This window comes from Ixodes scapularis, unplaced genomic scaffold, assembly GCF_016920785.2.
Source record: "Ixodes scapularis isolate PalLabHiFi unplaced genomic scaffold, ASM1692078v2 PGA_scaffold12__126_contigs__length_90152505, whole genome shotgun sequence".
Lineage (NCBI taxonomy): Eukaryota > Metazoa > Arthropoda > Arachnida > Ixodida > Ixodidae > Ixodes > Ixodes scapularis.
In genome coordinates, this window is record NW_024609838.1 from 19,875,149 (window position 1) to 19,900,574 (window position 25,426).

Genomic DNA, 25,426 nt, shown 5'->3' on the forward strand with positions numbered 1-25,426 from the left:
TGTAGCCGATTTGGGTCTACGAATTTCATATTCTATGATCGATGCAATCTCGCGTTTTGCAGTGGGAGCGGATTTAGAAAGCAAAAAGCGGGAAGGAAGGCTTCTAGCAATAGATCTGGAGAGCCTCAATATCAGAAAGACTCGCTCGCTAAATTCAACGGGAAAAAATATACACACTTACGTTCTATCTCCTTGCTGAAGCCCTCACCACCCCAAATAAAAAATGAATGCATCTATAAATGCGCCCCTATTTTCGAGTGCTCATAATTGAGCGAATCTTTTGGGAGGCCGAGATTTGCTAGCAGATAATAATATAGCTTATCTAATATTGGAGCTCGGGTGGCCGTTATCTGCGTGGAGGGCAAACGTGTTGGCAGATAATTCATCTGATTACGATATTCGTGGAATCGATGTACGGTCATTTCTTTTTATTCTGATTGCTCGGATTGTTCAATATCGGAATCGATGTACCGTCATTTCTTTTGTTTCTTGCTCAGATTGTTCATAATCGGCTAACAACAAACTTGGGTTTTTCTTCTTTTTTTTTTTTTTTCTTCTTTCTTTTGAGAAACTGTTGTTGCAATTTAAACGAACCATTGTATCTAAGCAAGATTTCCGAGGTTATGAGTTAGTCATAAATTTGAGGTAGTATATTTATTATGATTACGTGGATCAAGGTTGCTTTTTAGCACACTGATGCGTCTCGCGTATGTAAAAAATATAGTTATACTTTCGAAATTTCTTTTGAATATTTTTGTTTTTAATTTTAATGGTTTGGAGACGATTTGTGTGAAAAGTTTTAGAAACGCTGGTTGATACGTGTTTGAAGCACTTTTTTTGCAGGCACATAGTTTGCTTGAATGTTTCTGAGGAATAAAAACGTAGACACTTCGTTGCGTCATTTTTTTTTTTTATTAAACTACTTTTTTTTTTTTAAGCATTTGTAATTCCAGTTGTCATAAAGCATTAAATGCGTCGGTTTTACTATGCTTAATTGTAAGTTGAAACCTGTGGATTCGATTTCAGAGATTTTCACAGGTGTAATCGAAATTAAAACCCCTCAGCTTCTGAATTTAGACGCACTTTTCTTTGTTTGCTGTCCTCACTCAGTTGTTTGTGATTTTGCTTCTTTTTTTTTTTTACATACTCTTCATTTTTGTTTGTTGAAATGCACAGTAGCCTCTTTACTTTGGCTAGAGCCCGAAAAAAAAAAGTAGGTTCAATCTTATTTTTTGCACGTGGTTATGGTTTCTGAAAAGTATTGGCTCAATACTTCAGGCCCAATTGGTTATTGAGTTGACCATTGGATAAACTACGCTTGAAGAGTCGGCACTTAATTCCGCGATCTTATAGTAGGTGCCACCATCTCGGTGCTATCTTGTGGGTGCCGCCATCTCGGTGCTATCTTGACTGCCGCCATTTTGGTGCTATCTTATGGGTATCGCCATTTGGGTGCTAGCTTGTGGGTTCCATGTTGGTGCCATCTTGTGGCTGCCGCCGTTTTGGTGCTATATCGGGGGTGCCGTCATTTTGGTGTTTAGTGCAGAGAATTTACGATACTTCCGCTCCGAGAACGCGATTGCTTTAATTGCAATCTGGGGAGGCTCAGGCAATATCGTTCTTCCAGTCGTCGCACACTGCTCAGGCTTAACATTTTCTGGAGGACGGAAAAGCATTTGCTGCGATTGTGAGGCTTCAGATAACTGGCAACGACGATTTTAAGCACCAGATGGATAAAGTGTATTTACGCTGAGGCGTAGCTTAATCGGTGGCTCTCTATTGCTTGCACTGGTTGTAAAGATACTGGAGAGCCTCAAAGAAAATTGTGACCTCCATGAGACAATCGACTCCTTAATCTTTTTTTTTTTTAACGCTTCTTGGAACATTTGTGGCTTGTGAAGATTTCCGAAACTCCAAGGCACGATAACTCCGCGTACTTTGTCGCCACACAAACAGGCATATCGTGTTTCGCGACGAGTTTAAAACGGCGTTCCAAGTTTAGCTGGCACTCGAACAATATTGCGACATTGGCTCGTTAAAAGTATGGAGTCGAGAATTTCACGACCCTTGTGTTACTTTTATCATTTTCAGATCTTATCTTCGTTTGTTTTTTATTCTTTTTGTAAGCAAGGTGTTGGGCGTGCAGGTGTTTATCTTATCTCCAAACAGGACAGCTGCAAAGCAGGAAGAAACACGGCATGATCTTTTGCTGGTCGCCACCTTCAATGAAAATTCCCCCTCTATTTACTTACAAGGCTTACAAGAACAACATTTGGTTGGCACTATCTTGAGCCGCCAGATGAGAACCAAGAGCCGCGTGCATCAAGCTCTCAAAATAAATCTGCGTGTCTTTCTTTTTTTTTTATATTTTTAATTAGTCTCTATGCTGTCGTGTCATCTAAAACTGAGGAAGACAATATATGAACACGGGAAATGTTCACTGTTTGACATTGTTGACGCAAAAACGACAACGACGCTTTTCTGCGCTTTATTCGAACAGAGTACTGACCAGCACCAAATACAGCCACTTACTTTATTGCCCCGTATAAGGACATTCCTCCGCGGAAGTTGATTTTTATTGCAGATTTTTCGATATAGAAAGAAGATCCAGTAAAAACAGGAGATAGCTTGTTTGCGCTAATAGTGTCGCGCTATTCGCTATCCCGGATTCGATGAGCACAAAACAGTCCTTCGTGCGTCTCTGTCGGACCTACTAGCCTTCGAGAGAGCATCTGGTTCGAAGTAGGAATGGAATGCGAAGATCGGGTCCCATACATCAGACTATTTTGACAAGTTGAGATGCAATAAAAATTGTAAAAACCGCAGACGTAAAAAAAGAAAAAAATAAAGACAGGATTGGTTGTTTAAGTTTACATTGTCCACGGGGCCAGGTACCAGACGTTTGCTTGGCTTCCGTTGCCGAGCACATATTCCTCGTAGTAAACGTTGGAATTTTTGTTTTTTCTGTAGTTTGCTTCGCGGCTTATGATAAAACTAGCTTAGAGGTTCGTGTATTGTTTCTTGTCGGCTTCACTGTGGACACCGGTCACCAGTGTCGTCACACGTTGTGAACCTACACCTCCGACGCCTCTCATCCGCTCTTCCCTGCGTGTGCGTCTCATCCTTCCCATTGTCTATGTCGGCCACCAAACTAGACGAGCTCGAGACCTGAAAAACTGGGACGCACGTACTTAAGCCGTTTCACCTTTAGGCGGGCAGCAGCGGATGCTACGAGCCATTCATTACAAGGAGTTATGGCAATTGACAAAAGAGCAAACAGCGCGCAAACTGGGTGAATGCATGCATTTTTGTCTCGTTATTATTACAAAAAAAAAACAAAAAACACTGAACCTATGAAAAAAAAATCTTCCACGTGGTTAGGACAGACATGTTGATTGTTCGTCGAAAAAGATAAAATAGTTGGCCAATATTTACGCTACCGTACGAAGTTTTTCGATCGGCGGGCGATTTCGATTTCGATAGTAGGCAGATGGGTGTTGCCGGCAGGTAATCGTTTTTTGCTGAAGCAATGGTCCTTTACTGTATGACTAAGAATGTGGAACTTCATTCTTTTTTATAATTTGGTCTTATCAGGACATAACTGGAAAATTGAGCAATGTACGCGTATAAACAAAATATTTCTAAAATTTATTTTGCGGACTACTTTGTGACGCGTACGAACGCTCTTTTCGAGGTTGTGAACAGTCCGCCAGCTTTTGGCTGCACTTGGAGCTAAGTTGAAACGCTGTTCGCTGAACCTCAGAGCGCACACCAGTTGCGTACAAATGCTATCGTCATCCCGCATGGGTACAAGTTCGGTTTCGCCCGCAAATCGGAAACGTTCTTTTAGGCTTTTCTTTACTATCCAGGTAGAAAAAAAGTTTCTCCTATGCTCTGTTTCACCTTATGTTGTACCGCAGTGAAGGCTAGAAGCGCGAGTTCATAGCGTTGGCAGCTTCCCTTAATGCACGAAAGCTTGTGCCACCGATATCTGTCCCAGAGCAAGGAGCTCGCGCTTATAGGATGTCCTGCGGTACATCATAAGGTGAAATAGAGTATAGGTTTAGATTTTACCAACTCGCCTTATGGGCGATTTCAGAAATGGGGAGGGGGGAGGATATGAAATCGGGGGTGTCTATATTAACGAGGTTTGTCACGTGACCTTTCGGAGGCTTGCGGCGACGCGCTGGGCCACGTATAGTCACGTGATATAGCTTCGCGGCGCTCGATTGGCTGGGCTATGACTCGTAGCGTTGACAGCGCTCCATCGTGGGGGTAAACGGGAGTATGGCGTGACTGCGCACAGCGCGTCATAATAGCGACACGAATGAAGTGGCAAAAAAAAAACAGAAAGAAGCCGTAGTCATTCGCGGCTGCGTGTTTATGGAGTGTCATGTGGGAGTCCTCGCGGTTAGCCACAAAAATTCCGCTCGGGTTGTTTACGACGGTGAGGTCACCCCCAACCTGCGAACCTTGGATCAAAACTACGACGCTTGCGCGTGTGCACACTAACGCAGGGACGCCCAACTGTCGCATCATTTCGAAGCGCCGAATCTGGATGTTCTATACACCGCGATGTGCGCGTCTGCGCCTTCTTTAGAACATTCCGAATGTCGCCTTCTGTGCTTCGCCACATCTTTGTCTATTGGGCATTGGAACACGTTCTAAACATGCCGAGTATAGATCTCTTGTGTAGAATCTTATACACCACGCATGCGCACACACCCCAGTGACTAAGTATCCTTCACCGGGGTCATAAGCGCTGGAATGCTGTATATACAGTAGCATCGGCTTTAATCCGTCATAATGAAAAAAATATAAAAAACTGCAAGGGGCGACCCGGCTGTTGCCGTATTCGACGACGCAACTTGTGCGTACTATACCTTAGCGGGAAAACAGCTGGCACATCACGTGCGAGCTCCGTTTATTCATCCTAGCCTCCCCGTGCGCCTACACGCCCGAATGCGGGCCCAAAGAACGAACTAGCGAGCGAGCTTTGTATACGAAACCGGCACGGTTTACTTGCCATGTATACTGCGAACCTCGCGATGGGAACTGGGCTAAGGAAGGGAAAAGAACCACGTCGAATTTTCAATTTGGACAACAGGTTTCCCGCCCCGCTTATACCCCATCCGCGCCCCTCTTTTGCGTCGTAGACCTACAATTATAGTTAGGCTGGTTGGGGCTCATCGTTTCGTGCTGCCGCGTAGAAGGGTCGGTCGTCTATAGGGGGAGCTAAGTACATATGGCACATCGTGACTCGCGCAGCTTGATTCGGGCACGTGCGCGTCTGCATGAATGATTCAACGGTGGGGAACGTGTTTTTTACTTTTTTTTTCTGGTTCGTAATTTATTTTTTTAAGCTTGAACAGGAGGTCTTTTTACGTGATGATGAGGCATCAGGAATGCGACTCGGGTTTCAAGCCGGCGCGTGTCCCTGACTGTGAGGGGGTTGGCTCTGCTCCGTTCTTCGCAACCCCTTATAAGGGAACGCGGCGTGCCGTACCCTTTCGACGAGCGTTGCATCGTTCGGCTGCAACGTTATCGCGTTTCTTTCTGCGGCGAAGATAAACAAGGAGGGAATAAAGGGCGAGCTCTTCTTGCGCGGGGTTGGGTGTGCGGGAATTTTTTGCGCAATCTTTTTTGAATACGGGTCGAATGGAGAGAGGGGGGGACGACTGTCGTAGTTATCATCGTGTCAACCGCATCCTGTGTCGCGTGCGGCATAGTGTGACCCTTGTCTCGGATTGCATGTGATTTCGGAACGCATGCGTGCGTGCCAATGTGCACGCTGTCTGGCTCGCAGAAGGACATTGGATCGCTGGGAGTCTTTGTGGGTTGTAAATTTTGTTTCGAAAAGGATGGCAGAAAACACTACACCCCGCTGCTTCGTTTTATTATTCGATCACAGCGCGGGTGACGCTGGAGGCTCAAATTTCTTGCTCGTTGCAATCCGGAACTGCCCTGCATAAAACAACGTCCCAAAAAAAAAATCTTTGTTTTTGGTACGGTGAATTAGAAAATTCCCGGCTCCTTGTCGTGTCTTCCGAATAAATTGCGGCCACAGCCGAGATGCTGCACAATGTTGCGCACGGTTACATTGCCGTGTTTGGATTTGGCGGACTTGCGGCCCGCTAAATTTGGCCGACGGTGTTCATGCGGCACTGACGTAACGTGGAATCATGACGTCAAGTCACACCGAACTATCGCTAAAGTTTTCGGAAAATAATCTTTTTGCTTTGACGCAAATAAATTCCACCAAATTTAGTGGCGAAATTTATCTGCTATTTTTGCGTAAAAATTGTGGCGGCGTGACGTGACGTCCCATGACCCAGTGACGTCAGAATGTCAGGACACTGCAATATCCGGTTAAATTTAGCGGGAAGCGAAACCTCACATTGATAATCGACTATCGCTGTAAAATATTGACTTAATTTTTAATACTTTTTTTTTGCTCACTTTCTCGCAGGTGACACGAAGGCTGATGACGGCCTGCAGAGCCTGAACCTCGACCTCGGCAACATCCGACAGCGCTTTGAAACGCCCCAGGAGTACGTCCCGTCTGTTGGGGACAGGTCTGCTCTGGCGCGTTCCGAAAGCCTGTTCAAGAGGCTCGAGAAGTAAGTGTACTGCCACTAGGGTACTGTGTACTTAATGTTCCTTGGAAGCTAGCATCTTTATTGCCAAGAGACAAACATGCTCTGCTTCGAGTGTTTGTAAAAACAAGAAAATGAATTGATGCCTTTGTGTTCTGCTCTAAACGGCGATAGCTCATCTACTTTTTTTCTTTTGTTAATCATGGCCGTTAATTTAGTGAGGATAATTATGCCTTCGATTTTTTTTTTTAAATTTCATTGTTTGATACGCCTGCATGGAGTACAAATATAGTAAAATATCTACAGTTTGTGTGTTTTCTTTGTACTTTACGCAAACGTTAAGAATGCGAATAATGGCAATACCCTGCTGCCTTATCGCTATTACTACGAGAGTGAGGCCATACAAATAACGCACCTTGGAAACCCAATGAATGTGGATTTTCTGACGCCACTTGCCCGAGTTTGCGAGTTGCAACTGTACTTAAAGAGAGATGTTAGCTTTCTCCAGCTTTAAAGTAGGTTGCCGCCTCGTAGACTCTGAGGCCAAGTACAGGAGTGTCTGACTGCCCCTAAGTTTTCCTTGTGGAGCTATTCGCTGACATCTTCATGCGTTTGCCTGTGCTTCTGTCTTCTAGGTATCAGTCTGTCGCGTCTGGTGACAGAAACGGCGACGCTCACTCTACGGAAAGTGAAGAAGAAAACGACGACAATGACGATCCGTCCGTTGTCAAGGAGAAGAGGACGAAAGAAAAGGTATCTGAAGTATAAATCATAATACGACTATAGTGGCGCCGCACCAAAATCGTGCCGAGGATCAATTTACACCTCGTTTACTGATATTGTGACTTATGGCTACATGGACCTTTGCTTAAGTGCTGCAAACAAGATCTTTACAAGCAAAACAGACAGGCACACTCAACTGAAGGGAAAAACAAGTCTCCATGTGTAACGTTAAAAACGTGACACGTCTCCATGTGTAACGTTAACCAGCTCGCGAATTATGAGCGCAACGCACACTGTACGCCTGCGTAAAATAGTAAGGTTGGCATCATTGCAGGAAATTAAATTGGTACAAAGGGCGTGTCTATTTCAGAAGACAATAGCATACATACACAAGTTATAGGGTGTGCTCTAGTGCATCATAATAAAACAAAGATGTCCTCCGAAAGTTGTCATGTTCCCTGACATATCGCATTTTGGTTATTTAACTGATAGGTGCTACCATATTAAAGCGTACAATATAGCTGAAGTTGAAGCTTGGGCTAGTTCGTACAACATACTTGAGGATTAAATCAGCGTGAAGCAGCAGGAAACACATGAAGAAAGACAGACATAGCGCTGTGCCTGATTCTTTTTTTATCTGGTCCCTCATCCGTTGCGTTGTTTTGATCCTAAAGTGCAATACAGTCTTTATTGAAGACTCAATCTATATTACGTTCACTATCCCAAACGGCACAGACGTCTAATGCACGTGCACAAGACAGCCAGGGAACGTCAGGACATTCTGAAGATATCTGTAGAACCATGACGCACTCTGTCATGGGTAGTGTTGTCCCGACCACGCTAACAATATCGCTTCTTGTTGCAGGTCGTCTACGAGGGCCTCTCCTCGCTCAAGAACCAGTGGGAGAGTGGGAGCGTGAATAACGGTCGCGAAAAGTCCGAGGAGACACGCGAGGAGCTGGCCAAGTTGCGGAAAAAGATGTGCCTCGGCCGCTCAGAGTCCATGCGCCAGGTGTACCAGAAGGCCGTGGAGGACGCCAACAAGGTTCAAGCGGGACGGTCCGAGCTCATCAGCGTCGAGGGTCAGGAGGCCAAGGCCATCTCCATCAAGGAAAAGTTCGAGACCGGCGTGGTGGCGCAGGAAACAGAAGCTGAGAAGATCGAGCGCCTCAACAGGGAGAAGCTGGAGGATCTCAGTGTTCTCAGCGAAACTGGTTAGTTCCTGGTTTCGCCATTTTTTTTTTTTCTCTCAAAGCACCGAAAGGTGTTGGTTCGGATAGTTAGAGCGGGGTGAATGGCCTATTTGCAGAGCCAGAAAATGCAGGATCTCTACTTCGTGTCGTCTAGAGCTCTCCCCCCGCTAAGATTGTGTATGAATTTCGAGAAATTTTCCTGCTCGAGGGTCCCTGCTGTCAAGGGTCTTTTCCCCCTTATAATTTATTAACCTGAAGGAAGGCCTCTGCTGTACTTTTTTCGAGATTATACGAAAATACTACCTAAATAGAAATTGTCGGAATGTGTACAAGTTACACCTGACGAACGACACTGCCTAAATTTCCTCGTACAATAATATAACTAGGAAGTATATCGCCTAAACTTCAGTTTCATGCAAAGTTTGTCTGGGCGCCGTATTTGGCACAAGCCTGTCTTCCTAGTCGATTCCTGTGAGGGGGTTATCTAAATGCGAAACTTTATATATTATATTAGTTACATGTTGGTCTAATTCTGAATGTGAGAAGGTTCAACTTGTGTGTCTTCTGACCGAGGGCACGCCTAGCTTTCCGGTTGCTCAGTATTTCACATTGTGCAACAATCTCTAGAAACGTGGAATGTGTTCTTTCTGTGGCAACCGCCTATATATACCAGGGGTGGCCAGGCTGCCTCGGCCTCAGCCTCAGAGCCGCAAAGGGAACCACGAAAATTTTAAGAGCCGCCGAAAAGGTGGGGGGGGGGGGGGGGGGGGGGGTGAAACAAACACCGATGCCTGGTTATTCCCCCCCCTCCCCCCCAAAAAAGCATAAAACAGCTTGAGGGTCAGAACTGCAAGCCGATAAAAATAACAACGAGAATGTTCCTGGTCCTTTGTCAACTTGAACATAACGTTTGTGACTAGTGGAAGCTATGATTGAGGTCAACCCGGGCTTCCGCGACCTTCAACAAGAAGCGATATGGAGAGGGCATCCGTTACCTAAAGGGGACAAGTATCACGAGCGAGTGACAAAGGCCGCGAGACAGAACATTTCCTCGACCCCAAGTCAAAGTGCGTGCATGTCTTGACAGTCCCTGTCCTTGATGGCTTTCGGGTCTGGCAAACTCTCGCGAACTATGAAAGAAACAGGATCTGTGGAAACATATGAGTGAAAAGCGGTTCGACTGTACGTATGGGGGCACAAGGCTGCCAAACCGCACGCTGTTCTTTATTCTGAAATCCTTTCCATTTTCCTGGGGAAACGCGGAAAGGGGTGAGGAAGGGGGGGGGGGGGGGGGGGGGGCGTCTCCTTATGAGGGATCCGCGAGCCGCACCGTGACCAGCAAAGAGCCGCAAGCGGCTCGCGAGCCGCGGTTTGGCCACCCCTCACATATACTCTATTCTTCGATCAAGCAGATCGTTTCAAGTACGCACTTTGATTACAAAGAGCTCATTCTTACTAGGTCATCTTCCAGCGGTTTAACTCAAGACTGTCTTCGCGGCCAAGATACCAATGAAGGGGGTATCTAGATACGAACCATTGTGGCCATCGTAAATCAAAATGACTAAGCTTATAATGTGATAATAATATAGCTTTATTTTGTGTTGCGAGGGTCAAACCTATGGGCTGGCGCCTCGCTGAGGATACGTCTGCGCAAACCTTTAGGCTATGTTACAACGCTTAGATACTTTCAATTATTTTACATCACGTGACAACAATACAGGCTTCAGTTGAGCTAGTTTGAACGCATTGGTGAAAGGTCAGCTTGAACTGACAGAAACAAAGAAAATCTGTTCTTCGCACAAGTCCACATAGTCTCAAGTTCGTGCTAAGTTGCAAAGAGCCTCACCCTTTCCCCTGCCGTCTTCCAGCGGTCATCCACGAGGCCAAGAACATTTTCAAGCAACTTGACGCCGAGGTGGCCAAGCAGTCCAGTGCCCCGACGTCGTTGGCGCGCTCACCCAGCAACCGCTGGTCCCAGCCCAGCCCCACCAAGAACGCCCCGGTGTCGCCCGGCGAGGTGGTCCGGTCCAGCGATCCCGTCCGCGACGTGGAGGTCGAGACCAACGAGCTCTCAGAACGCTTCAAGTTCTTCGAGAACTACAAGGTCGAGTCCAAGGAGCGCAAGCGGTTCGAGATGACGCCGCCCCGCGAGGTCAAAGAACCGTCGCCCGAGTTCCAGGTCCAGCGGGACCCCAACGTGGTCCGCGCCGCCGACGCGCCAGAGGAGGTCATCGTGACAGACACCGCGAGGAGGATGCGCGAGCGGTTCCGCGAGCTCGAGGAAAGCGCTAACCGCGAAGAGGTGCCGCAGGGTCCCAAACCCCTGAAGCGCATCACACCGCCGCGAGAATACACCACGACGACGTCGCGAAACCAGGAACACGAGGACTCGCCGGTGGTTCAGCGGGACCCGGACATCGTGCAGTGCTCGTACCGCGTCGACGAGGACATCGTCGTGGAGGCCGACCGGGCCAAGAGCATGCGGGCGAGGTTCGAGAACTGGGACGCCGAGAGGATCGCCCAGGAGAACAAGAAGAACGCAGTCGGGGCCGGAGGCGAGAACGAGGAAGAGTGCCTGCCGCAGGCCGACACCGCCAAGAACCTGAGGGCAAAGTTCGAGGCCATCAAGGACGAGTCCGTGCGGCGGGAGGTGGCCAGGCCCAAGCCCAAGGTCAACAGATTTGTGGTGAGATGATGACACGGAGGTGTTGGGCAGTGACGACTAGTTGTCAGCATGACGGATGTTGTCGGCAGTTGGTCTCAAAGGCTCAAAGTTTACGACTTTGTCTTTCGGTTTTGAGATTTGAGTCTTTAAACTCCGTAGTTTTGTGCTGACCTTCTCTTGCCTCAGTTTTGTAAATCTTCGCAATTATGTTCAATATACACTGGCTCACTTGCGCTCTTAGTTTTTGTTCATTTAAGCAGTGATCTTCCTTCCTTGTTAACCGATAAGTTCATATCGGAACCGATAGCATCCCTTTATTGGTTTTGCTTATGTACTTAACGAATTTGGTTAATGGGCTATGAGAGATCTAAATGATTTATCAGTCTTTTGCTAGAGCGATCGAGATGAATTTCATTCCTTTAACGCGTTATCTCTTGAAATTTTATTTTGTGGTATGGCAAGGCAATACTTTTAGGTTCCGGTGTCATTGAGCTCTTGAGCCTCTCAGTATCCTTTTACTAACATTACAGGCCTTTCTTGGATATTACTTTCGTCATGCATTTAATGAAGATGAAAAATAGCAACTCTTAAACATGAGGGAAATGTTTTATCGTGGTGACAACTTCGACTTGACTTAGTCTGTCCGTTTTTTACCCTAGTCTCGGGGTTTGTCGTAATTATGTTCAATTTACACCAGCTTGTTTGCGCTGATTTTTGTTGATGTAAGTTAGTTAAGGAGTTCTAGATTTTAGCTTCACCAAAGATCATGGAGACTAACATCGTTTGCTAATGAGAACATGCACGTCTGACTCGATACTGGAATACTAAGCAGGTTCTAAAAGCACATGAGCTGAGATTGACGTGAAGGACTTGCGAGTATTTTATGTACAACACACGAAGTGACCAGTTTGGAATCATTTAAGATTTACTTTTAGAAGATTACTAGTTGAAAGATGCGAGTTTTTTTGTTTTGTTTTTTTCTTAGCAATAACGGGCAAAACCAGAATTCTGTAGCATTATAGAATAACATTTAGGCTGATAGCGTATTAAAATTTGAATTCTAGGAGCTTAATGTCACATCGTGTGCGTATAGTTTTAGTTCAAAAGTGACTTGCAATTTAAAAGTAGTGTGCTGTGTTCTAAGCTCAACACAGTGGAAATTCTGTCAGTATCGCTCTTCCTGATCGCCTTCCCATTAAAATGGCGCGTGTGTTTTGCGGTATGCTTCAACTCACAACGCGTGTGTTTATTGTAGGCGAGTTAATGTGGTTACGTGATTAGGGACGCCGAAGGAGACCTTTGCTTGCAGATACAATTGGTGAAGGACCGCTGTTGTACCGCATTTAAATTTGCTTGGCTTTGGCTTTTTAAAGCGTGCTCATGACAATTAACTATAGTTCTGGAGTGATTGATCATGGGAATGGATGGCTGTGTTCTCCTGGGGAGGACGGCATGCTTTGCTCTGGCTGTTTGTTGTGCATAAAAGACTACCACAAAACTGTTTTCGGAAATTCGTCCCGATATTTACTCGTCACTCACCGGAAAACATAATCGCTGCTTTTTGATCTGCCATACTGTGCCCGGCCACCTTGCTTTTTGCATGGTTTGGAAGACTCGCAGTTTTAAGACTGTATACGGTGAGTATTGTTTCTTGGTTCCCCCCCATGTCACATAACTTTGTCTCGTAGTACTGCCATAATGCGACGTTTTGATGCCTCGGGATCTTTTGGCTGATGTACCTGATACGACCAGGCAGTCTTAAGAAATTTTGCTTAACGTTCTGTAAATGTAGTTTTCTTTACTCTTGCTGCCTAATAGCTATATACGGCTGGTATATTTTTGGTGTTTTTCTGTATCCAAGGTGGAGCCACTAAAACAGCCCGAGGCTTCAAGACGTGTGATGACTAAAAATAACTCGCTTGGATTGAGAAACTATTTCTTATCTTTCACACTAAGTTGATGTCATTTAAGGGGATGGTAGCATCTTGATGCTATTACCACGGAATACTGCAGTTGCTAACGCTATCACCATAGTTGAGATTTGGCTTCTTGAGAACTATTGATGTGTGCGTAAACACGGGCTGTGTTCGGGGTTGAGACGTCATACAACCCTATATTATAAACGCACAGCCAAGAAACAATGACAGGGAGAGAATATGCGGGGAGCTGATTTGGAAATGCAATAAATCGAAAACAAACACCGACAGCACAGCACGGTGTTGTGCCATACTTTCTTCTCGCCTAAAAATAAACCGTCTCATGGAAAAAAAAAATTATTTCGTTTTTTTTTATCAAACAGTAATGTATACTTTGTAAAGTAATACTAAAATATTTCTAGTTCGCTTGTTTATAAAGCATTCTTTGCGTATGTACAACATAGTTCCGAACGTTGTCACTGCACCCTGCTAATGTTAAGGTACGCAAGAAGTATATAAATATATACTCAGAAACTGATTACATAACACAGTACAGTCGAAATGTTCTTCAAGAGTACTCTTTCGGTGGTACTGTGCTAAATTTTCATTTCTTTCTTGTCGCTTTTTGCTAAGGAATGGTATTTTAAAGCAGAATTTCTTCTCTCCCCCTTTCCCCCTTTTTCGCGAAGAATATTCACCACATCGTATGGCATTTAGTTTTGAAGCAAGGGTTTGGAGCTTAGCTTCACATGGCTCGTTGATTACGCCGATTTGTTAAAGTTGCGTGCTACTATGAATAAATGACCCGCGATCTGAACAAATCGATTTGTAAATGTTGCTATCTGGAAAATGTGACGGCAAGTTAAACATATCTACCTCGAGTATTATGGACAATGTCTGAAGTCAAAACAAATAGGCGCACACTTAGTTTTCATATAAAAATTCAATCCAGTTCAGTTTTTCTTTAGTTGCTCATCTCAGCATACCCTTGCTCAAAAGGCACTTTATCACATCCGCTAGATGGTAGAATAATTGGTACTAGCAAAAATGCTTTACATCAATCATGCGTACAAGTATGTGGGCAGTCTGTATCGTAATGAGAAACCATATGACAAAAATAATCAAATGCGTATGTATTACGATTCAATGCGTGCATATTGCAACAAAGCTGCATCGTTAGCAATTGTATGGATTTAATTTACTAGCGTGCTTTCCTTGTCTACATATACGTATGAAATGCTATAAAACATGCGCTTACTGTAACAGTCAAGTTGTTGATTCTGAAATTTTGTGCTTTACAGTGAAATGCACTAACAATGCTTAATCTTGTCACGTTTCGGTGTTTAGTTTTTGTTTTGGTTTGCGATGTGCTTGCTGCATAACATTGCTGTTTGCTTGCTCAGAAAACGTCCCTGCTCACATGACACAACAAATCTGCGATAGAGGTATCACTGACACCGCCAATAGCAACAGTATTCATGACAACTCGCCCTATTTTTTTTATCGACTTATTGCAATTTCAGTTCAGTGGAACACCCCAAAGAAATTCTTCTTTCTCATCATTTCGCTGGTATGCACTCGATCAGCACTTCAGAGCTAGCCAGTTCTCCGATTGTTTGACCTCTAATTACATTATCAAGGTCCATTACCGTAAGGCTAAAAGTGAACTTGGTTCTATATGACGTGAGGTAGCATTTATCAGTGCGATTCAATCTTATCATTTCTGACTTCCAGTGACTGACCTAGAGGTGGCCACACAGTTTCGAGTCAAGTTCTCACTGGCTCACCAAGATTGCCTACACCCAACAACGCAGGTGTCTTCAAGCAAGAACTTTCCAAGTCGCCGTGGACTTTCCTTTTTTTTTTTTAATCCATTAAATTTGAGCCTTGGATTTTCTACGTGAATCTCGCATTGTTCGAAGCGGTGCGCAATGTTCTGTAAATAAGGATGCAAAATGATGCAACCAGGTGTCTTCTGTTCGACCTAGTCGGAGTCGTTTGTGGAATTAGGGGGATTAGAGCAGGTCACGAAAGGTCGTTTGGTAGCCAATTCAGTTTGAAATACATGCAGGGTGTTGCCTATTTTGCTATTATGCAAGCGCAGCGCCGCAGAATGATTTGGTTGCTTGTCTTGCGAGTGACTAGTAATACGACTGTTCTTGGTGAGACTTAAGTTGGATGTTGAACACGTATCCTTTTTCAAACCTGAAGCAGAGAGTCCTTGGCACTTGATTTAAGCGTTTGCTAACACTATCAATGGTGTCTTTTTATGGAATTCAATACAAAATATAAGGGGGTACCAATTCAATTAATGGCCACCCCTAGTGTTGAATATGAAGGTACTTTTCGCATTTCATTGAGAATTTGAGCTCTCGTTGATATGTCATTTTTTGTTTTGCTTCTGTAAGACTTTATGGCGGTCTCAACGCTCGCAATACTGATACCAGAAAAAAGTTTATTCGTGGTCTCAGAGGTCACGGAGCTTGTGAAATGCCATTTTCTTGGTTATGTATGTCGAGCATAGCCCTGAATGTTTGTGTAATGTGCCGTTCTGTGAAAAGTTTGAGACAACTTTGGATCCTGTTGGATTCTTCGTTTTTTTGTCGGTGCATAAGTATGTCAAGCGATACTGCTATTTGTAAAAGTATGTGTGAATTTTTGTTTGTGTTTTTTTTTTTCTTAAAAGCGTGAATCTTTTTTTTTTTGTTTCGATTTGTTCAGCAAGAAGCTGATACTGATGTTTTTAGGGTGCTCTTTTCAAGATCAGCTGACTTGTTCTGTTAATTCAATTTCGTTTACTTTTACACACAAAAAAGTCGCTTACTGTAATTCGTGTTCTTAAATATGTTCCCAGCTCCTCAGAAACACACAGGGCCTGTACAAATCTGGATCGATGTGTAATGCATTGTTCGGAGCTTTTTAAGTATTGTATGGAGTGCGTACTTACTTCCTTTCAGAGTCATTTGACGCGTATTATATTGAAGTTTTCTTTATATATATATAAACCGTGTGCCATATATATGCTCGAGATTTTACGCTTTAGTTGTTTTTCAATTGTAGTTTTACTTGTAGCAAAGTGCTCGGAGACGCACCGCGCGACACTGTTACCGTGAACTGGACCTCGAAGCTTTTTACGAATTTTAATTTAGGACTGATATTGATAGCCACCATGTTTTACCGCTTAGGTCTGTGCTTCATCTCTCCTCCACGCTGGTGGTTTCTGACGAGTCTTTTGATTCTAAGAAAAGAAACGGAGATAGTCTCTTTGCTCTAACAGTGTCTCGCTGTGTAAAGTAAGGAAACGTTGAGGAACGTTTGCTTGCTAAAGTGAATCCTTTTTTATGTGGAATTATTATACTCAGTCGCTCGCAGTAGCGGCCCCTGTTTTGGCACAAGCTTTATATGCCAGCTGTAGACTGTTTCTTGGAAAACAATAAAGTTTGTACGCTTCCTACAGTGCAACTGTTACTGTGTTAATTCGTCGTTTCCTGCAAACGCCTCGCTAGCTCCAATTAAAGCAGTCCGGGCACACTGTGCATGGACCCCGTGGGCCCACACTATCGAGTTCGTTGTGTGACACGAGTTTCCTATTCAGGCAAGTGCAAGAAGTTCGTTTTATTGGGTGGAAAGGGTAGGGTGGGTGCAGCGTCCTTTTAAAGAACCCCATGTAATCTTAGTCACCAGACTTTCACTGGAGCAAACAATGTGCTCTAAATTAATTCAAAGCAAATTCCAAACTTTTTTGGCAGCACATTGAAGATTGGAGAGACCTATTTATATTGTAGTCAAGGTATGGTACTTAGACCTTCAAGATTCCTGCCATTTACAGGCTATCTTTTTTTCTTAGCAATGTTTTGGGGTGAAGCTTACCCCGGCCTTTAGTAGCCATTGGTGGCAGAACGTGGTAAAATGACCTTCTCCGAAACACTGAATTTTCGTGTGGTTGAGTCCTTTACGTAAAAACAAAAAAAAAGCACATCCGCCGCACCTTTAAATTATTTTCATACGGATTTCGATGCTGTTGAGAAAAACTCGGCAACTAATAAGTTAGAACGTGACTTAAAATATGGTTTAACCTTCTTACGCTCTTAAGGGTTGTTAGGGAACCATTTTTGCACATCCGATACGGTACGTTGGGCCCTCCGGTACCAACTGCGCATGCGCGAGTCTTCTGCGGAGTGCGCATGCGCAGTTCGTACCGGAGGGCCCGTCGTACCGTATCGGATGTGCAAAAATGGTTCCCTAAGACAATTTCATTCACCTTGAAGTACGATGTCTACGCGCGTCAATATCTTGAATAATGATGCAACCCAACAAGACGTATGTTAAACTTTCCTAAATGTGCCTCGATTTGGGCGCTTCTAACTGTTCGATCGGGGTCGCGTGGTTTATGGCCGCACTTGCCATATAAGATGCGAGGAGGAGGCAAAAGTATCGATCGTCTTCAAACGTCTCCAGCTTGCTTGGCTCAGCCACTCTGCCTTCTATCCTCTTCGCCACGCACGCATGCGCAGGAGCTACCAATCTGCGTAGGTTTCCACCGTTTAAAATGCAAACGCTCCAGGATTCGAGTTAACTTTTTCTCTTAAAATGTACAAGCTCTCTGCCTTGTCGGAAGACCGATGCAACTCGTGGCTCGTGTTCCTTCGCTGACCTGGCGTCTGTACTCTCTTCTCTCTGCAGGAGTTTCCAGGGACGCCAACCACGGACGTTTGCAGCATCTGTAACAAGAAGCTCTACCCGATGGAGAGGATGGAGGTCAGCGGCCTCAGGATGCACAAGAACTGCTTCCGTTGCAGCCACTGCAGCTGCCATCTGAGGTGCGCAATTTAGGTTTGAGCAAAGTCATTCGTATTGCAAGAAGAAAAACAAAACACTCCAAACGATACAAAAAAACACCCTTAGGTTTAAGGAAGTCTTCCTGTGTTTCTTTGCGTTTTTTTTTTTTTTTTTCAAGCTATTTATAACAAATCTAATTTGTTGAATACCCGGAATGTACTCTTTCCGAATGGCTATCTGGTACTTGTGAAATCAAAGTAGGTATTGAGAATACGTCAAATGAAGGCGATGCCAGGCGCAGCATGTCGTGCATTGTTTTCGCGCTGCTAGAGGGACCTTCCACAGTAGTCATTTTTACACCATCAAATTGCTGCAATCCGCTGGGAACAAGTCCTGCTGCTAGAAAACTGGCCTGTACCCACATCGGAAGGGTGGATGAATTGATGCTAACGGCTGTGCCCTTTGTTACGGGCGGTAGCATGCTCCACCTAGCCTAGAAATTTAAAACCAAAAGTATGATTCCACCCTTCTCCCTTCTAAACCAAATTGCTGCCCTAGAGTTCCTGTATAGGCTCCCTAGGAAAGCCAGAGTTGCGCGTCTGTTTTCTACGTGCCGCCGCGCCGCTATTGGCCGAGATGGATCACGTGAGGAGCAAAAGAATCTAGCGACGTGCAGGAAAGCCACCGATACGGTCGCATCGCCCACGTTGCACGCGCCCCGACGTATGTTCCCTTGCTTTTGCCTCGTCCTTCCCCTTTCCTGTTTTCCATGGGCGGAGTCGCTCGCGGCGCCGCTATTCGTCGAATTCAGTCATGTGACGAGCAAAGAATCTAGGGCCGTGCAGGAAAGCCGTCGCTACGGCCACCTGCCGAGGATGAACGCTCAACTTTGGCTCCCATAGAGAGCCTATACAGGAACATGTGCTTCTTTGCTGCAATTCCGTAACTTATCACCAGGCGGCGTGGGAAATCACCGGGATGACCTTTGGGAGATCGGGAAAAAAGAAACTAAAAACGTCACCTTTTATCCCCGTCGAAGGAGTCGCCAATTTCCCCCTGAACATTGTGGACACTTTTCCGATGCTGCCAGTACAATCTTTCAGTTTGAATGAGCCTATGGAACTTCCTTTGACAGTTCATTACACACTGCAGGCGCCAACTGCTATCAAGCTTGAACGATTGAATTCTGGTACAATTGCCCCTTGGCTTTCCAGGACCGATCTATAGTCACTGAAACGCACCGACTCCTCGAAGGTCGCTTATTTATTTATTTTCTAAAACGGTACCAGTTGTAGTCATGCACGCAATAAAATACCACAACGGGAAAAAAATTACCCCGCACGCACCTTTTATCTTTGGCGCCCTTCTCTCCCCCTTCTCACCTCCTTTTTATTTGTGACGTAGTCGATTATGAAATTCACAAGCTTTGTAAGCGACATTTTTATATTTAATAGCGGCATTCGTAAAACAAGTCTTTTCGCGATTACGAACGCACTACGGCCCTTTTCGTTTAAAAAAAAAAAAAAAAAAAACCGAAAATTGGAGTCCGGAGTGGTGTCGCCTCCTGGCTTTTTGTCCTCCCTCGGAAAACATAGCGGCGCCGCGGCGCGCGGCACATGCAGCACTGAGGATGATCGTTGAGTCGGCGAATCGGACGAAGCTCTCTTTTTTATGTGCCCGACGACATCCCAGACTTCAAAAAGCAAATCGTCGAACGGTCAAAACAACTGGACTCGGTGTCTGTGTACCGTAGTTTGGGTTGTGACTCCGCCGGGGCAGCCTTTCACGCAGAATCCCGGCGCGACGTGGCTCCTCACGTCGCTCACAAAAGTCCTCTGCGCATCCTCTTCGATCTCGCACCGTTTCGAAGAATATCACATCGCTGAAAGGGCCCTAAAAAAAACTTCAAACTCGAAAGTGAAGCAAACGTCGTCTGCTCACAGCGATAGGCGTCACGCACGGAGAAGAGCGCGGTTGTTCGCCGGACGCGGGCGAACACGACACCACTTCAGGTCGGGACGGCTCGGAGTCTCGAGAGAAACTCGAGTTGCAGGACGACTCAATCTTTGACGCCATTGCACTGTCGCGGATCACGCGGGAACTTCAAATTTGGCTTTCTGGAAATTGTTTCTTTACTTCACAAATACTGAACTCCCCAAGTTTCGAATTTTGGGGGCAATGTCCAGGCATCGTTTTCGACCGTTTCAGATAATAAAAAAAAAAGATTTTGACCTGCCAGTGCTCCCTTAAGAAAGGCAAAGAGTGGAGAGTCTCGAGAATTTTATTATCGCGTCGCAGCTTTTATGATATGGCGGCGTTATCTGTTAAGGACGTCAAAGAATGAGCCGCACCCTTCGTTTCTTCAGCTGTCAGGGACTATGGTTATTCGTTGAACGCGACGCCTTTTTTTCTTTTTTTGCAGGCTCGAGAATTACACCATCAGCGGTGGGAAGCTGTACTGCGGGCCTCACTTCAAGCAATTTTTCATAGCCAAAGGCAACTACGACGAAGGCTTTGGTCGCGAGAAATGGTCCAGGTCCGCATCACCGGCTTCCCGCGAAGGCACCGAGGAATACTCCAACGGCGAGCGAGACCACCTCGGCATCCTCGACCAACCAGTGCTTGCGTAAAACAACCCTCCCGTGTCGTGTTGATTTGCCTTCCCAAGAATTTGGTGTTCTTCTTTTACATGGCACTTTTGTTCGTTCGCTCTTGCGGAAACGACCGATACATAGTTTCACCGTACGCTGGACCTTGGCGAACGCTACGAGGGGTACCAACCAATCCAGCGCTCTGTCCCTCCTGGATTGGCTCCGGTAGCGTCCTCTACGGTCCGTTGTTATGCGAAACTGGCTATACCGGTCGTTTTCTTCCCCAACAAAGTTTCTGAACTGTGAAATCCGAACTTCAGCAAGATTTTTTTTGTGCTTGTTTTAGTTTATATGGTTCTTCAGTTGTAATATATTTACTGTGCTTTCTTGAAGGAGGGGTTTAAGAAGTTGCGTTTTAAGGACGTCGCGAACTTCGATTTTTTTTTTTGTCGAAACTGGTGGTTCGATGGGTTCGGGGAACCTGGTCGAACTCTTCGAAACTTTGGCGAACCTAATCGACCTCCTCGAAATTTCGGCGGGTTCGCGACGCCCGTAGTTCAAAGGCGGTCTGTTTGCGTGTGAAGGGAGCGGATGTGAAGTCGGTCGCGCGGTATCTGCTCGGGGAGATTTGTGGCGGGAAAACGAGGCGCGGCGTTTTATGGAGCGTGAGGGCGGAAATGTAGCGGGATGCAAAATGGTAAACAGTCGGCACTTAGAGCGATTAGCACGAGCGATCGACAGCCGAAGCGGTGAAATTGCAACATGTGGCGTTGCGGTGTCGCGAGTGAGCGAGAGTGGCCAAGGCGTTTTCATCTTTCATTTCGGGAACGCTTCTGCGGACACTTTTTGTTTCAAAATATCTTTCTTTATAAGCTGCTTGTTTTTGAGGGAGATAAGTGAAGTTCTTAAGATAGTGTTTTGTTTGCAAAATTTTGCATGTTACACAAGAAAAAAAAAATTGCCTTCTAGATGTTGCCTCGTTCTTCGCTCAGCTTCGCCGACAATCCTAATATTTTTTGTTAACAATTCAGTATTCCTTTACTAAAAACGTCAGTATTTTCATTAGCGCTACCATACCTTAGTGAAAGTGTAAAACTAAAAAAAAAAATAATGATTTCAGCAGCTGTTATTTTGCGATCTCCCTCGTGTTGCGTCGGTAAAATTCACCCGGCAGTCCTGATATCGCTCGCTTGTGTAAATCTCATTCGGTGTCGACTGTAAAAGCGTTAAGTGGCCCACTTGAAGAAAAAAAAAAAAGGCGTGGCTTGAAGAGTGTGCATGGGAAAGACCCTCATTGAGAAGGAATTGGGATGGAGAGGACTGTATATTTTTGCTCGCTGTTTTATTGTTCGCCAGTTGTGTCATTCGTGGGTAATTTGCTTGCCTCCAGTGTTTGTCTCCTGTTTTTATTTTTAAATCGAGCTTGATGTCCTCGATATCAGCCGCCCAAGACCGTGCAGACATTGTCTGTCACTAGTACTCTCCACGGGCTGACCTGTTAAGGTACTTTCCAGCTAAGCAATTTAGTATTTTTGTGCAGGAAGAATCGAAAAGAAACACATGTAAACTTCTAAACTACCCCCTTAAAGTCGATTTTTTTTGCGGATATGGTATTCTTTCGTTGCCCTTTTCCACTTGTCGCAAATGTGTTGCTTCTTCCCTTGTCAATGGCTGAACGGCACCCGTTTTCGTAGACACCCGAGATTTTGTTTTTATATATAATATTTTTGCTATGTTAGATTAAGCCGCCATTGTTACGGTTATCTAGAGTGTTTGTGAGTGAAGAACAGCTGAACAAAAACTTTTACCCTTTTTATTTGTTTGTTTTTGCTTGACTCGCACATTTTCGGAAGGTTGGGACTCAATGACGATGGTGTGGCCCGCAGCCAGAAGCATGTGCTTCGCTTCTGAACCGTCTTTTGCCCCTTTTTTTCTTGTTTCGTTTTGTACATTCTATGTAATTTAGATAATCAATGAGAATGCTGTTCACGCAAGTTGTTCTGATTGTTTGCTTGTAATGTAGTAGTTTATAATTTTTTTTTTCATAAATAATTTTACGCGTTGTGGGGTTCTCGTGACCAGGATTACCGTTTTTTTCCAGATCTATCTAATAACCAGATCTTCCGAGCGAGTTCTGCGAATCTGCGTTCCTCTGTTTTAATAAAAGTGACTAGAAACAACCAAATGGTTGAATCGATTACTGAGGCTGGAACGGGGAAGCCTGCTTTGCAGATAATTTACAACAGTGAACAAAATTCACGAAATGTTTCAATCGATAGCTGAGGGTGGAATGAGAAACCTTAATTAGCATTTGAAGTGTGCACTCCTGAAAATTTTTCTTAGAAGTGAATCTTGGGGAATATTTTCTGGTGTCTTAAACTACTCCGCGATCCGAAGTTTCCCGAACGTGGGATGGAACCTTTTACCTTCCATGACAGCTATTGCTGGGAAAAGGATGACTATGTTTATACATAGTCATCCTAGTCATCGGAGTCGTCTCAAGTTGCGTTTCGGCTGGTCGAAGCCACTCCTTTGTGACTTTATCGCTACAAGATTCAAAAATGTCATGCGGTGCCATGGCCGAGAATTTTTACCATTTCCTGTACGTTTTTCATGTGCTTACTTCGTGGTGAGGCTTGAAAAATGTCGGTTTCATTTGGTTTTCATCTTTAGAATGGCAGTTTCGTTTCCACCCCTGTGTGCTCAATCGCTAAATAAACTCATCTCGCGTAAATATAGAACGTCAACAACGCTTCAATTGGGGCTCTGGAATATTTGAGCTAAGTGTCTGATAGACAACTGAATTACAGCGTTTAGTTCAAAAGCTTGAGGTCAAAAGGGTATGATAGGGACTAGCTATATAGCTGTGGCATTGAGCAGACGTAAGCTAGCTGTTACTGAACGTATCGTGTAGTAACTACCTTCTTTAGTTGTTCTCGACAAATAACTATACCATAAGAAAAAAACAAACATTTCAACCCTTTTTTTTTTGGGGGGGGGGGGGGGGGTTATTGGTTATTCATTAGCACATTTATAGATTTGGTAACTGCAGTGCAAAAACGTATTGTGGTTGCCGTAACAATTTAATGTGCAGATAAAACATGACAATATTTTCGAGTTTAAAATAAATTTCTTACATGCGCGCCGCAACGCTTGTTACATCACTAATTGTTACGCAGAAAAACTAGTGGGTCTTGATTAAATTCAATCAGGTCAATAAAAGATTCGCCGCAGTTTCGCGAATCGGATGAAGTGTTTCGTCGACAAGGTGGTAGCACCCGCTGGCCGTAAAAAAATAAGAAAAAATAAAGGTTGTTAAAATTTAATTAAAATAATACTTCGTATATATTCTTCGAACTCCTTTGATCTTGTTTTCGACATAGAATGTACAGTGATACGCCGTCTGTTTTTTCGCTATTCTACATGCACACGCCCTAACGTTATTTGTTTTCTTGCAGCAATTGTGCCGCTGCTTTGAATTCATGCGATTGCATGTCACGTTTAGCATTTACTTCCTTGACGTTTTGAGAGCTGTATACCCGTCCTTGTGCTCAATCTCGCTTTATTTCTTCGACGAATTGAAAGCGTAAGATCAAACGTGTGCTTCAAGACCTCGTGTGTTCGAGTAATATTCAGCTTAGGGCATACAAAAGATTGCGAAGTAGTTGGTCGCACCAGGCTCCTTACCTCTTGGGCTCAATTACATGTCGGTTGAGCTCTAAAGATTTATTTTGCGCGCGTCTCGTTCCTCGCGCTAAAATAAAATATAAGAACAATATTGCATGTTTCCTACATTTAGACTTGAACGTGCGTCGTTATTTGGTGCTTTCTTAATTTTCTTCAAATCAAGGCTTCTGCATTTAGAGATAACCGTCGAATATACTCCCGAGTATGTATACATCCAATTTTGTTTGTCTTCGTGTTTCTTTTTTTTTTTTTGGCTTATTTTGAGCAGGAGCGTTTGTGAGATAACATTATTCTGTAAATAAGGCAATGGAAACACCTCGTGTAGTGCGGTATAAATAAAGAGGTATTGTGCAAGTGATGGGGACCTCCTGCTTTTCTCTGATCGCCCTTCATTTTTGTGTGTTATGAATCAGTATCGTCTTAAAATACCTTTGATATTCTGCATGACGTCAGCTTAGGGGATTTTCGACCCGCCCCTAGCGGCAAACATGCTTAAGCTCGACGAGATGGCGCTGCCAAGCGGCAGAAGACGCGTCCGTCTTGGTGTTCACACGTGCTAGCCTCTCGCCCGTTGTGAGGCACGGCGAGACGCTTTGGCTTTGGCGCTTCTGGCGACGATGGTGACGCAAGCTGGTTTCCTCAGCGTGGACCCACTGTTTTTTTGTTGTTGTTTTTGTTTTGTTTACAGCCTCCGATAACCGGGTGAAAAACCGATATATACTTTGCCTGACGTGGCCCCGGTTGACAATTGCTCAGCGAAACACGAAAAACAAGAATTGAAATCACAAAATGTAAACGCTAAATAGTAAAGGAGGAGGAGGAGGAATAAACTTCTAATAAATGCAGCTTCAGGCGCTGATGGTTGGGCGCCCCCCCCCCCCCCCGTTGGGGGTTCGCCTCTAGTTCGAGAAGCCCTGGTCCGCGCTGGCTGCCCGGGCCCTCTCCACCCGGCTACGGTGGGCTGAGAGGTCGGAACTGGTCAGCTGGCTTACCCACTGCTCGTAGGTTGCGTGAGGGTTGGGGGCAAGGGATGGGGTTTGCTGACACTCCCAGACCATGTGGTACAGGGTGCCAGGCTGGGAGCACAAGTTGCAGGTAGCAGGATAGAGTGGGGTACATGGCGTGCAGTAGAAGTGCCGTGGCAATAAGAGTTAGTTTGTAGACTTGGACTCTTCTTTTACTCGCTACACGGATACTCCCCCGTACCCCCAACAACCAGCCCATGCCGTGAGCGTCACCGACGCCCATTGCAAAGAACTGACGACAGCTACAATCC

At 44.9% G+C, this 25,426-nt stretch overlaps 1 protein-coding gene across 16 annotated transcripts in view; it reads left to right on the plus strand.

Moving 5' to 3' along the window:
* LOC8031447 (LIM domain and actin-binding protein 1) overlaps nucleotides 1–24,508 on the plus strand; it is a 171,970-nt gene extending 147,462 nt beyond the window's left edge. For 11 of the 16 annotated variants that reach the window (XM_029987076.4, XM_029987093.4, XM_042289450.1 and 8 more), the window contains 6 exons: nucleotides 6,470–6,620; nucleotides 7,232–7,349; nucleotides 8,185–8,533; nucleotides 10,381–11,198; nucleotides 17,777–17,913; nucleotides 20,295–24,508. In XM_029987076.4, the coding sequence (XP_029842936.3) occupies nucleotides 6,470–6,620; nucleotides 7,232–7,349; nucleotides 8,185–8,533; nucleotides 10,381–11,198; nucleotides 17,777–17,913; nucleotides 20,295–20,502 (1,781 nt within the window). In that variant the 3' untranslated portion in view covers nucleotides 20,503–24,508. Of the gene's footprint in view, nucleotides 1–6,469; nucleotides 6,621–7,231; nucleotides 7,350–8,184; nucleotides 8,534–10,380; nucleotides 11,199–14,827; nucleotides 16,550–17,776; nucleotides 17,914–20,294 lie in introns of those variants that run through there. The other 5 variants (XM_029987118.4, XM_040499250.2, XM_040499252.2 and 2 more) reach the window with 1 other exon arrangement.
* Nucleotides 24,509–25,426: the final 918 nt, after the last annotated feature.